The sequence below is a fragment of the Etheostoma spectabile genome, chromosome 1 (genome assembly GCF_008692095.1).
Source record: "Etheostoma spectabile isolate EspeVRDwgs_2016 chromosome 1, UIUC_Espe_1.0, whole genome shotgun sequence".
Taxonomy (NCBI): domain Eukaryota; kingdom Metazoa; phylum Chordata; class Actinopteri; order Perciformes; family Percidae; genus Etheostoma; species Etheostoma spectabile.
The window spans coordinates 17,461,172-17,473,794 of NC_045733.1; the positions used below are offsets into that span (position 1 = coordinate 17,461,172).

General features: G+C 40.4%; 1 protein-coding gene across 1 annotated transcript in view; it reads left to right on the forward strand.

The window, feature by feature from the left end:
• Window positions 1-10,053, forward strand: part of LOC116704516 (mothers against decapentaplegic homolog 3) — a 30,965-nt gene extending 20,912 nt beyond the window's left edge. The window contains exons 2-8 of the mRNA XM_032540109.1: window positions 2,398-2,591; window positions 2,937-3,071; window positions 3,497-3,622; window positions 4,533-4,745; window positions 4,892-5,029; window positions 5,877-6,021; window positions 7,562-10,053. Coding sequence (XP_032396000.1) covers window positions 2,398-2,591; window positions 2,937-3,071; window positions 3,497-3,622; window positions 4,533-4,745; window positions 4,892-5,029; window positions 5,877-6,021; window positions 7,562-7,685 — 1,075 coding nt within the window. The 3' untranslated portion in view covers window positions 7,686-10,053. The remainder of the gene's footprint in view (window positions 1-2,397; window positions 2,592-2,936; window positions 3,072-3,496; window positions 3,623-4,532; window positions 4,746-4,891; window positions 5,030-5,876; window positions 6,022-7,561) is intronic.
• The last annotated feature ends 2,570 nt before the right edge of the window (window positions 10,054-12,623 follow it).

The following is a 12,623-nucleotide window of genomic DNA, read 5'->3' on the forward strand; positions in this document are numbered from 1 at the left end:
CAAACAGCTGGGGGCTCTCACTTTTCAGGCAATATTTTGCCTCTTCTTTGTGTGCTCCTGTATGCTATGTGAAAATAAAGTACTCCGATACCATTTAATTATATATGCCATAAATTGAAGACACTCTCCCCCCTCAACACACACACACACACACACACACACACTCACTCACTCACTCACTCACTCACTCACTCACTCACTCACTCACTCACTCACTCACACACTCACTCACTCACTCACACACTCACACACTCCCCAGCCCATTGTAAAGTACAGTGGCAGTGAATAAAAGCCTTTGCCATGAAAAATTAAAATACAATTCTCTGCTTGCTGGATGTACAATGGCTGACCCAGATGTGGCACGACTGAGTATTCAGAAGTAGAACAGTACACAGCCTCGTTTATATTTGGGGACTGACATTTGTCCTTTTAAAGGGCTTTAGTGTACGTCTTTGACCCTTACTCTGTATTTGTGTGTAAGAGGGTGGGTGAGACAGAGAGATAGAAGAGCAGTGTGGGAAATTAGCACCCGCCACCAGCCAATCGCGGGTACTTTTTTAAAGTGGCGGGTGACTTTGCTTTGTATACTAGCCACAGTGGCGGGTAGAGCGGTGTTCAGCGCTAGTCTGTGACATTGGTTTAAAAAATGTAGCAACATATCCCCGGTGTTAAGAGGCCCGCTGCCGAGCCAGCAGTAGCAACTGTTCCAAGGGAATGGTAAGCCTACTAGGGTTGAGAGATGTCCCCTAAATTGGCAGTTGATCAGACATACATTTAAATGCCCTCTGTAAATAGACAGTATTACATGGTGCTGCTGGTAGGGGCAACTTAATTACAGTTTTTCAATCATGAGATGTTTATAAAGGGACCCGCCCCTTAACCTCTCACTGTGTCAATTGACGTGCATCTTGTTATGGGGGAATGTTATCCTTATCATCTAAGGTTTGTGTTGTCAAACAGCTGGGGGCTCTCACTTTTCAGGTGATACTTTGCCTCTTTTTTGTATGCTCCTGTATACTTGTGTGCACATAAAGTATTCAAATACCATTTAATTATGTATACCATTAATACCATAAATGGATTAACGTGGCACAATGGTCATCACAATGGTGGCTCTCCATCACGATGGACGATGAAATGATATCGTCCATCAGCACAACCCTATAGCCTACCTTACAGACAATCAGTCCATAAACCGTACTTACTGTCGAACCTACTCGTCTTCAGAAAGTGCAAACAATTTGTTAGAGGAACAACTAACCTTAAATTCGAGGCAATAAGAGACCACGAGTCATCCAAGTCTCATATCAAGTGCATGAGACCCCAGGACCAGATTGTGGCAATAAAGGCTTTCATTTTTTTCACATCAATTTTTATTTGCTTGTATTAATAAAATATATATTAATCATACAAAATGATGTAATGAAGCAATTCAAAATATGCTAGTGCACTTTCTTTTAAAAAATTGAATTCCGGAAAAAGTGGCCGGTAAAATTGGGGAAAAAGTTAATTTCCCACCCCGTAGAAGAGGCGTATGTGGTTGTTTCCTCTTGCATAAGATGATAAGATAAGTGTGTTTTTGGGTCATTGTGCTCATAGATTAAAGGCTACATCCCCATTATGACAATCTGCAGCATTAAACTACCGCTCACTACTGTCTGGCAGCCTAAATCATCATCCTGCCAGCTGTATTGTTTACCAAATGAATTTAGATGTTATACACAACAAATGAAGTCTTGTTATACATACTGAAATCTCATTGCCGGTGGTTTATTATTAGACATCATGTCATAACCAACGTGCAGACAGCTGGGACCCTCGTCAGTAGGAGGTAGTGTCGGAGCTCAGACAACAACAATACTTCACATCTGGTGATATGATTTGGTGAATAAAATTGTTGGTGACTGTGAAAGAAAAGGTTGTATTACATGTGAGTTTATTATTATTGTTATTATTATTACATTTTGGGTCATGGACCTTCGTCAAGTATCAGTTTCTAATTTGAAACGAAAAATGGTTATACTAAAGCCACAGGCTGTAACAACTAATTAGAAAGAGGTGTCTTATCAAACACTCGAGAAAATGATCACATTAATAACTGTTCAAAACATTTTTAAAATAAGGCAAACAGTATTTGTCAAAGTCCTTCGAATACAGCTTAAAATAGAGAAGAAAAAAATAATAATGCACTTTTTATTTTGAAAAAGTTCCCAAAGGGGATGGGGAAGGCCCATTAGACAATAACTAGTCCAAGTCTCATATTCAAACTGGTACATTTGCCATAACCTTGATGAAAAAAACAAATATATAAATCTACAAATAAAGTCAGACACATGAATCTGTATTTTAGACAAAAAGTTGCAGGTTATTGACAGACTTCTGTGTTTCGGCCTGCAGGTCTCTGGATGGCCGTCTGCAGGTCTCCCACAGGAAAGGTTTGCCCCACGTCATCTACTGCCGTCTGTGGCGCTGGCCCGACCTGCAGTCCCACCATGAGCTGCGGGCGGTGGAGCTGTGTGAGTACGCCTTCCACACGAAGAAGGATGAAGTGTGTGTCAACCCCTACCACTACCAGAGGGTAGAAACGCCAGGTACGAGAGCTCTGATTGTGTTTATCTCTTCTTCCAATTTGACCATGGTTCTCTAATATTTTTTCCAAGAATATAAAGAATGAAGTTTGACAGTTTGTCCAGAATTTTTTTACTTTGCTGCCACGGCCCTGTTTTTAAATACACTTGAATAACCTTGTTTTCTTCAGAGGACTTACCTTATATTTTTTTCCTGTGATTAATTGCACACAACTTTCTCCTATTTTATTAAGTGTGTTGCATTACATTTTTATTGTATATTTATTTATTGCCCAGACATGAAACTCACTAGTGCTGTGTTCTAAGAAACAACTTGTGTGTGTCTGTGTCTTTATGTCCATTATACAGTACTCCCACCAGTGCTGGTGCCCAGACACACAGAAATCCCCAGTGAGTTCCCACCTCTGGATGACTACAGCCATTCAATCCCAGAAAACACCAACTTCCCTGCGGGCATTGAGCCTCAGAGCAACTACATACCAGGTACCAGCATGCTCCCTAACATGACTGACACTCCTTTTACACCGAGACTTGTATGAGAATCTTTTATACCAAGTCTAATTATCCACAGTAACACAGTGTCAAGCGTTAACATTGTACATGGGTCGGGCAGTTCTTAGTGCCTAGCACACCTTTCAGACTGACACAGTGATACTTGTTTGCTGTCTGAACAGGTTAACAATTGTTATCGGACATGGCTTTGAACATACTCCACAAATTTGATTGTGTGTGTGTGTGTGTGTGTGTGTGTGTGTGTGTGTGTGTGTGTGTGTGTGTGTGTGTGTGTGTGTGTGTGTGTGTGTGTGTGTGTGTGTGTGTGTGTGTGTGTGTGTGTGTGTGTGTGTGTGTGTGTGTGTGTGTGTGTGTGTGTGTGTGTGTGTGTGTGTGTGTGTGTGTGTGTGTGTCAGAAACGCCACCACCAGGCTACCTCAGTGAAGATGGGGAAGCCAACGATCACCAGATGACCCACAGCATGGACACAAGCTCCCCAAACCTGTCACCTAACCCTGTTTCGCCTACACACAGCAACTTAGGTAAAGACTGTGTGTGTGTGTGTGTACTTTTCTGTCTGTCTGCCTACACTTACAGACAACTGTTTCAATAGTGTAGCTATCCAGTGGGAATTCTCTGTTTGATGTAACATTTTTGTATAAGGAAACCAGGTGATGAAAGAATCCTTTGTCTTCCCTCTTGGAAAAGACACCATTGAGCCAACACTAACTTCAATGGCAGTATCCTACGTTTATTCTATCAGGATGGAAAAACACCAGGGGGGCTTGGCTGCAAAGCCTCTGGTGAAATATCACAATCAAACCAGTTTCATTTGGCAGTGTCGTCCAGCTCTGTTCTGGATTTCAGAGCCAAGAACACAATGTTGAAGTTGTTAGCGAGTGGCTATGTTGAGGGGAAAAAAGAGCAAATTACCAGAACCAGTTGAAGTTACTGAAAATGATCATGGATACGCCTGTAATTTGACCAATTTGGCTCCAACGTCACACCAGTGAGGGTTGAGTTTCCACAAATTGTATGGTAAAACCTTCTTGGAATAAGGGTATGGTTTTTACATTTTGTGACACAAGCTCAGCCTAATGTTTTCTTAGGTTGTGTTTTTTCCCCTAATCTCAGCCCCCTTTCTCCCCACATGTTCCCCTTCCTTGCTTCAGTTGCTTTTTCTATCCATTTTCTCTCCTATCTATTCTGTTTTCTTGCCATTATTCCTCTGATTTGTACCAGCTTCTTTCTTATCCTACTGACCTTGACTCCGGTCTCCTGTTACCCATTTGTTTCTTTCTTCCTGTATTACATCAAGCATTGAATTTCTTATTGATCTGCACATTTCAGTCTATTCACAGCCACCTTACTTTGAACACTGTACTCCATTCGCTAGTCTCTCTGTCTGTTTGATGTAGGTAAACTGTATCTTTGTCCATCTCTCTGTGTTAGACCTTCAACCAGTGACATACTGCGAGCCGGCCTTCTGGTGCTCCATTTCCTACTACGAGTTGAACCAGCGAGTAGGAGAGACCTTCCACGCCTCACAGCCCTCGCTGACAGTGGATGGCTTCACGGACCCCTCCAACTCAGAGCGTTTCTGCCTGGGCCTGTTGTCCAACGTCAACCGCAACGCAGCTGTGGAGTTAACGCGCAGACATATTGGTACGACTCTATTTAAATCTGCTCTGCACATATGATTTTTTTTTTTTTTAATATGAACTTCAAACCAGACATGACTCTAAATTTGTGATTTTTAAAATGGCATGAGTTTTATCTAAGGAGTTTGTTCTGTCTCTGTTTTCTTCAAGGCCGTGGTGTGCGGCTGTATTACATCGGAGGAGAAGTTTTTGCAGAGTGTCTCAGCGACAGCGCAATCTTTGTCCAGAGCCCCAACTGTAACCAACGCTACGGCTGGCACCCTGCTACAGTGTGCAAGATCCCTCCAGGTGTGTGTCCAGCTGACAGAGACACCTTTTCCCATATGTTATGTAGTATGAAGTTGTGTTGTCCCTCCTTCCACAGCGGACTGTAGTTTTGGGGGGCAGGAATAAACTTCTGGAGACAACTGTGTGTATTTGTCAGCAACTTTCTGTTAGTAAAAATCTCCAGTTTGAGTCATTTCAATGTCTGTGGCAAAACTGACGACATCAGAAAACCTCTTTTGGTAACCACGTTGGGATTAATCTAAGTTAAGATAATTCTTTAAAATAGTATAATACAATATGGTCAATGACGATGTATTATTGTCATTTATTACTCCTTTTGTAAGAACGGTTTTAAAGTCATTCATCCCTTCCTTACGCCATCTTTTTTCCCTTTCTCAAAAGATCAAGGGCTGAGTTATGCTTTTACAATTTTTACAATTCTCTGGAGATTCCTTTCATGTCCAATCAGGCTTGGTTCAGGCTAAATAAATTGCAAGTGTCAAAAAAGGTTAAAAAATAACTAAAAACTTTGTTGAAGCCTAGTAATATTAAGAAATCTCATTGTTTTTGCTCCACAGATTTAGCAATGCACTCCTATGCCATTGTTGGACACACAATGGGCAGTCAAAAATATCATCTTTTTTATTATTCCATGCATTCTTGTCAAAACTATGCACCTCCATTACCAGCAATGCGATGTGACATCCCCTGAGGCTTCAGGTTTAGCTCCCTTTGGAGCCACAAAAGGCTTTATACAAGTTCCCCTGAAAGCCAAACCTCCCCAAAAGCTGTCCCATCTTATGTACATGTCCAAATATGGTAAAACCAAATTGATTGTGACCAGTTGTGTGTTGGCGGTTCCCTCCAGGATGTAACCTGAAGATCTTCAACAACCAGGAGTTTGCTGCCCTGCTGGCCCAGTCAGTCAACCAGGGCTTTGAGGCTGTGTACCAACTCACCAGGATGTGCACCATCCGCATGAGCTTCGTCAAGGGCTGGGGAGCGGAGTACAGGTACGCTGCTTTCACAGATCAGCTTTGGGTTAATGACAACCACTCACTCATATCCTAAATAGTAAACCCCAACCGCGACAGAGATATGCTTAACACCTGATAAAACCCTCAACCAACTTATCAGCAACACTGTTGTTCAAAGATCAAGTCCTTAGCCAGCTCTTATGTAAACACAGACAATAGAAACAAACAGGCTCTGAATCACGTCCCACAACTCAGCCGCTCCCGCTCTCCGGCATCTGCTTACACTCCGGTTGTATGGAATCCGGTGTATGACGTCGTCAAACCCTCATCAGTAGAAACAGGCCCCAGTTGGTACGGCCGACTTCTTTTAAACAAACACACATGTGCTGTTTCAAAAAGAGATGTCAGACTTTCCCTCTCCCCTCCCTGTTTTCCATACAGTCTGACTCACTGATAGTAAGAAAGGAGGAGACGGAATAAAAGGGGAGCCTATGATTGGCTGAAAGTTAGCTCTGCACAGGAGGTTTCCTCAAGGGGGAAACCTTTGTGCCGTGAGCAACGTCTCACCAGTCCTGTCCAGACCAAAGGCTGACATGTGGAGACAGTTAAAAACAGGATTCAGGTTACTGGACCAGCCAGGCCTCCACCCACACGTCGCCCGCTCGCTCACTCGCTCACTCTATCTTTTCCCATGCCGACTTTTTTTTTTTTTTTTTTAACTCTTCTGTCTCTTTTACATGTTACTTTTTTAATCCACAAAAAAAATAGATAAACTGTAAACAGACAAATGCAAAGATGATTGAAACAAACCACATAAACTAGGGAGATTTTGTATGAATGCCATGGGAAATGATGGAGGTGCCAAAGGATAAAGAGATCAAGAGGATGAATGTCGAGAAGTGTTTTTGTTTATTTTGCGTCTTCTAAAATATGTATTTTTCAAGAATTAAAAACAAAATAAAAATAGTACTATTGTTTTTACAAGAACGTATAAGTGGAGAATCCTTATCACTTTGTACATTCTAAGGGTTTTCAGAGGTACTGTATATAGAATAAAAGGTAACACGTTTATGAAAACAAAACTTCCTATTTTCAGTTTTAGTATTAAGTACCCATAAATTACATTTATTCTTAAGCTCTGGAATTCTAAAAAGACATAGAGGCTAGCAGGTGTTGGCTTAGGTCATCATATTTATTTTGATTCAGTTGAACTTATCACTATGTAGATGAGGCATTGATAAGACTTAAAAAAACAGTTATTGTAGACATGAAATATGGGTCTGAGCTTGGCGTTCCCAACCCCAAATTAAAAAATGGAAAAAAAGAGAATACTGGTATTTCACTTCACAGTCTAGACTTATTTAGATGCTAAACTGATCTTGAATTATGTCTCTACTAGCATTACAAGGTGTTTAAGGTGTAACTCAGAAATCAGCATTGATCCAGTTTTTTGTTAGTCTTTTGGTTTTCTGAGACCAGCTTCTTGCCTTACATTGACTTTGTAAGTTTACTCACACACATCCGGCTTTCCCTGTGTACTCAACATCTGTTTCTGCTCTCCTCTTGTCTCTCCCAGGCGACAGACGGTGACCAGCACCCCCTGCTGGATCGAGCTGCACCTGAACGGCCCCCTGCAGTGGCTCGACAAGGTGCTCACACAAATGGGCTCCCCCAGCATCCGATGCTCCAGCGTCTCTTAGGAAAACCCTTCACCCACCCACTTCCTGTCAGTGACTTAAAAAAAACACACAGACTGCATACAGGCAAGAACGGCAACACGAGTACAGAAAAATGACGAGCCTCCCTCTCATTCAGCCAATCCTCACTCTGTAACTTAGTCCTTCCTCCCCACCAGCTGTCAGTAGCACTTTTTATATACATGTTGTTTGTGGCAAATGGGGACAAGTGCATTAAAGCAATACCATGTTAGTATGATCTCAACATTTTGTCCAAAAGTGCCAGAAAGGCTGAAGCAATGGCAGGAGTTTTTTTGTTTTCAATTAAGAGAGTCTTTTTTTCTTACTTCTTTTGTTTAAATTTCATTTTTCATGATTTTTACATGTATTTTGTACAGATGCTGAAGTGAACAGTGGATTTAAAAAATGAACTCAAGTTTTTTTTAAGCATTAATAACAATTGTAAAGCATGTATAAGATCATGCATTTCACTTGACTTTGTTTCTATATGCGGGCATTTGATGGGTTATGAAGACATTTCTAAGTATAACCCAGTGAGACAGATTGAAAATGAATAATATAATGGAAATGTTCAACAACTCTTTCTAGACCCTGTGTGAAGGAATATAGTGTCTAGCCTAGTTACTCTGACGGGGCAAATACAGTGTTTAAACACAGATTTGAGTTTCAGACAAACAAAGGATCAAGGCAGAAGTCCGTCATTCTTAAGATTAAGCAGACGGGAGTTACATCTCTTAATACCCGAATATGAGTACTTAAAGACAGTGGCATTCATCAGATGTCATCAGGAGGATGATGCACTTTTGTAAAATGTTAATATTCTAGTAACAGCAATGTTGGTAATGTACATTCAATGGCAGTTGTAGTTCACAGCTGCAATAGTTCTTGTCAAAAGGTTATATGAAATATATCCTGCATTCATTTCAGGAAGCTTTGCCAATTTGCAAAATACTTTTGCAGCGTTGTATTGTGTAGTAGGTAGTATATGATAGGCTTTTACATTGAACTTGAAAACATCTCGCATACTGTACTTTTCTGCAAACCTTTTAGTTAAATTATAAATTGAACACACAAGATGGAGTTGGAATACTTGCGTGTGATATAAATTCTCTGCAGAAGGCTGTGTAAAGAGAGCAGGAAGATGCCATTGCTTTTTTTAATTTTCTCTCTCAGCAGTCCATAACGTTGGTGTTAATTTTAGCCATCAGTGATATTGACTTTTTGCACACTCAGGACCGTAAAAACAAAAAAAAAAATGGAATTATATACAGCAACCAGTGAAAAGGACAGATGCATGACCTTCAAGACTAGTCTATTTTGCTACCGATTATTTTTATAGGACAGTAAGGTGACAACGTGTTGTCTTCTCCAAGTGTTTTTGCATGACGTGACAAAGTACTGCTAGCCGCTCTGGGGATACAAATCTTGTATTTTTCTACTTGTAAAGACGAGGCAATTTTAGTACAAAGCACAGCTTTTTATAAAGGGAAATGTTTAGAAAGATCAAGGCTTGTAATTAAAGGTAGCTTCTCAAAATGTGATGTCATTTCCGGTCCATGTACATGTACTACATACATGTTTAGAATGTGACCGTTAACCTTTATAATGTTAATGGTTTTGGAAACGATGAAAAAAGAAAATGTTGAGAAAAGCTTTTGCTGAAATAGAAAAGGCCTAGTCTTATCTTTGGTCCCGTTTCCTTTAAGCCACCCACTGTGGTGGAAGTGGATCGATTTCCTTCTGGTTCTAGAACACTAGACAAAGACAAAGTGGGCGAACACAATATTTTGAATCCTTTTGCAGTACTTATTTACATTACCCTAGCTTTTGATGTTGATGCCAGCTCAGTGGTGCTAATCTGTAACATTTAAGGGACTCAAGAGAACAGCAAAGCCATACGATTTTACTGTTAAAGCTGGTCGATTTTTGATCTCTATCTATAAATGATGATGACTTTTAAACCTTCTGTGGGATTGTTTCAGAGACGGTAGCATCTACCAATCTGAGACAAGACGGCTCTTTGTAGAGCTTCTAGTGTCCTCGAGCGCAGCAGTCCTGACCCTAATGGGCTCTTTAAGCCCATGGTCAATGGAATTACCCAGTAGGGAATATTTTGCAAGCAATGCAAATTTGTCATTTTTATACCATTTTCAAGTTATCGTGCTTGTGCTTTCCCCCCCTTGTTTAAATTTTTCACCGTAATCGTCATTATTAGTTGTGATTTATGTATTTGTGCTCTGAATTGCTCTTTTTAGATGTCTCATATAAAACCATACCCTTCATTTTTCTCTGCCTATAAAAAGTTGATGTGATGCTTTATATTTTTGTTTATTATTGTTGGTCTATGAATAAACTATATATCTTGTGGTGATACTGGAGCTGAGTAAGAAGCTGGGTATTATACATTTTTAATGTAAAACTACATCTATATTTCAGTGGTCAAGGTTATTGTACTCAGATTCACTTTGTGAAATATGGAATAACATTGGAAATCCACACTAACATTATTTATAAATGTATACCTTAACAAGTTTTGTTAGCATGAAATGTACTTAAAGGCTGTTATTACAGACCTCTCTGGAGACACGTCAGGTTTTAGACTCCTTTTGTCTGCTTTACTCTGTATGTCGGGGATTTCCTAGTCTGTGATGGATAATTTGACGCTGTCCTCAGAAGCAGACAGAGACTGTAATTACGGGCACAAAGCAGACACTCTCTTGGCTCTTCACAATTTCTATGTTACAGACTAACGCAAACCATAACCAGTTCTGCTGTCACAGAGGCATGACATAGCTTTCACTATGAATGCAAGGCTTTTGTTCCGATGGCCTTAAGGTAAAGAGGACAGCACACCTGCTAGGAACTTCAGACACCACGTCACCATGCTGACAAAATGTGTGTGTGCATGAGAAAATCAATAGTGAAGAGAGGGTGGAAGGACTATAACCTCTGTTGGTTCACTCTTGTGATATCTGGAAATATTTAAAAACAGTCAATGCAGAAGCAAGAGTCCTCCTTTTAATAATGTTGTACTGTAAACTACTGTGTATGGCGTCAAAAGCTGAGGCAGCTTCTGCACAGCCAGCTTTACATCATCCCTCCATCACAGTCTCCTGGTGTTAGTGCCGAGTCCTGCCTTGGACTACACAAACACTTAATAATTAAACAAACATGCCGAGATTGAGACGGTGCATGTGCATACATTCAATCTGGAGCAGGTCCAATAAAAATAGCTAAGAGGCAGATTTGTTTCTCAAAGGATTAGGACAGCACTGAAGTTATTATCTTAAGGTATATGGTATACAGCATAATACCAATGTATAATATACTTAATTCTGTTTTTGAATACGGTTTGACTAATTACTTGGTTCAAAATAAAGGGAAGCCTTTCCTATATTAGGCAAACTTAGGCTATGAAGCTCTGGAAACACATGAACAAGATGTACAAGACAACTTTAAGTTTGAAGCTTTTTGTAAATACTTACTAAAACTTGCACCAGAAATGCAGTTTAATGTACTATTGAAGTTATGTTGAAGTATCACACACAGTTCATGTCACAAAAGATATGAACCGAAAATTAAACCGGTGTCCGTTTAGTCCTTATTGCTTTTAGTTCAACATAAATGCACCCACACCAATAACCCCATAATTCATTCAACAGATTCTTGGTTGTTATTTTAAGATATTATCTCCATTGTTGGGTTGTGGAGAGAGTTGTGCATCACTGTCACTGTTGATCTAGCAGCAGCAGGCTTGTTGATGTTAATGAGACCAATGAACTGTTTTAGCTCAACACCGCCATCTGCTGGCGGCAGGGAATACTGACGGGCCCCAAACAGGAAGTTTCATGTTGGTAATGGTTCCAAACTCTTATTTATTCAGTAATTTGGCCTTTATTTGATAGTGGACACAATTTTTGTTGTTAGTTTTCACATAAGACTATTCACTTGTATTAGTCACTTTAATGTGAAAAGGATCAGCTCTAGCTAAAGCTGTAGTGCGTAGTTTCTGTCTGGTTAAAAGCAGTATTACCATCACCAAGAATTCAGGAAATAATCTAATGAAATACGATTTTCAAACCCTCTCTACGTACCAGTGAAATGGAACAGCCCAAAAGGGAGGTAGGCCTACGTTCAGACTGGTTCTTTGATATCACTCCACTAGCTGTCAAAACATACGCACCGGGCAGGCGCTGGTGTGTCAGCGAATTTTGGAGTAAGTGGCTGAATCAACTTTAATCTCTGCCTACATGCTGGTGGCGTTCTGTTAAAAAGTCGCAAGTGTATCCGGCAAGCATGCAAGGTATTTCTCTCTTGTGTGGCTGCCAAAACAATCTCTTCTGTCTTGTGTTCTGTAGCTGAGCAGCAGCCCCTCCACTCTTTACTCTCTCCTCATGTGCAGCGGCACTGCAGGAAGGTAAAGGGGGGGGGGGGGGGGCGACAGGGTGCGGCTACCTAAGTAATAATTATAATTTAATATAAATTCCCATAGTGAGTTTGTGATTATTTGGCTAAAGATTAAAATTTTGTTCTATCTACCTTGCTGACACAACCACTATGCTTTATGCAAATGCTTGTGTAATGACATGATCAATATGCAAATTAGTGTATGACGTCATCTATAAAAAAAGGAAAATAGCTGTACTCCCCAAAGCTCATGGTATAATTCGAACACTGGGGGTGTTGGGTGCCTGGGACTCTTTTCCTGCAATTGTATTAAACTGCTGTGAGCTGGCAGACACATAAGTTTTCATCATACTCCTCCTAGGTCGGGTTAATTAAATCCACTGCTAATTTATAACACTAATAACATTACTGCCGCCAAAATACCCCCGCAAATCAAATCCATACTTCACCGTTAACCGCCAAGCCTCTACTGTGTTAAATACATCAATGATCACACAACACAAGATGTCTCTCTCTCTCTCGCTCTCTCTCTCT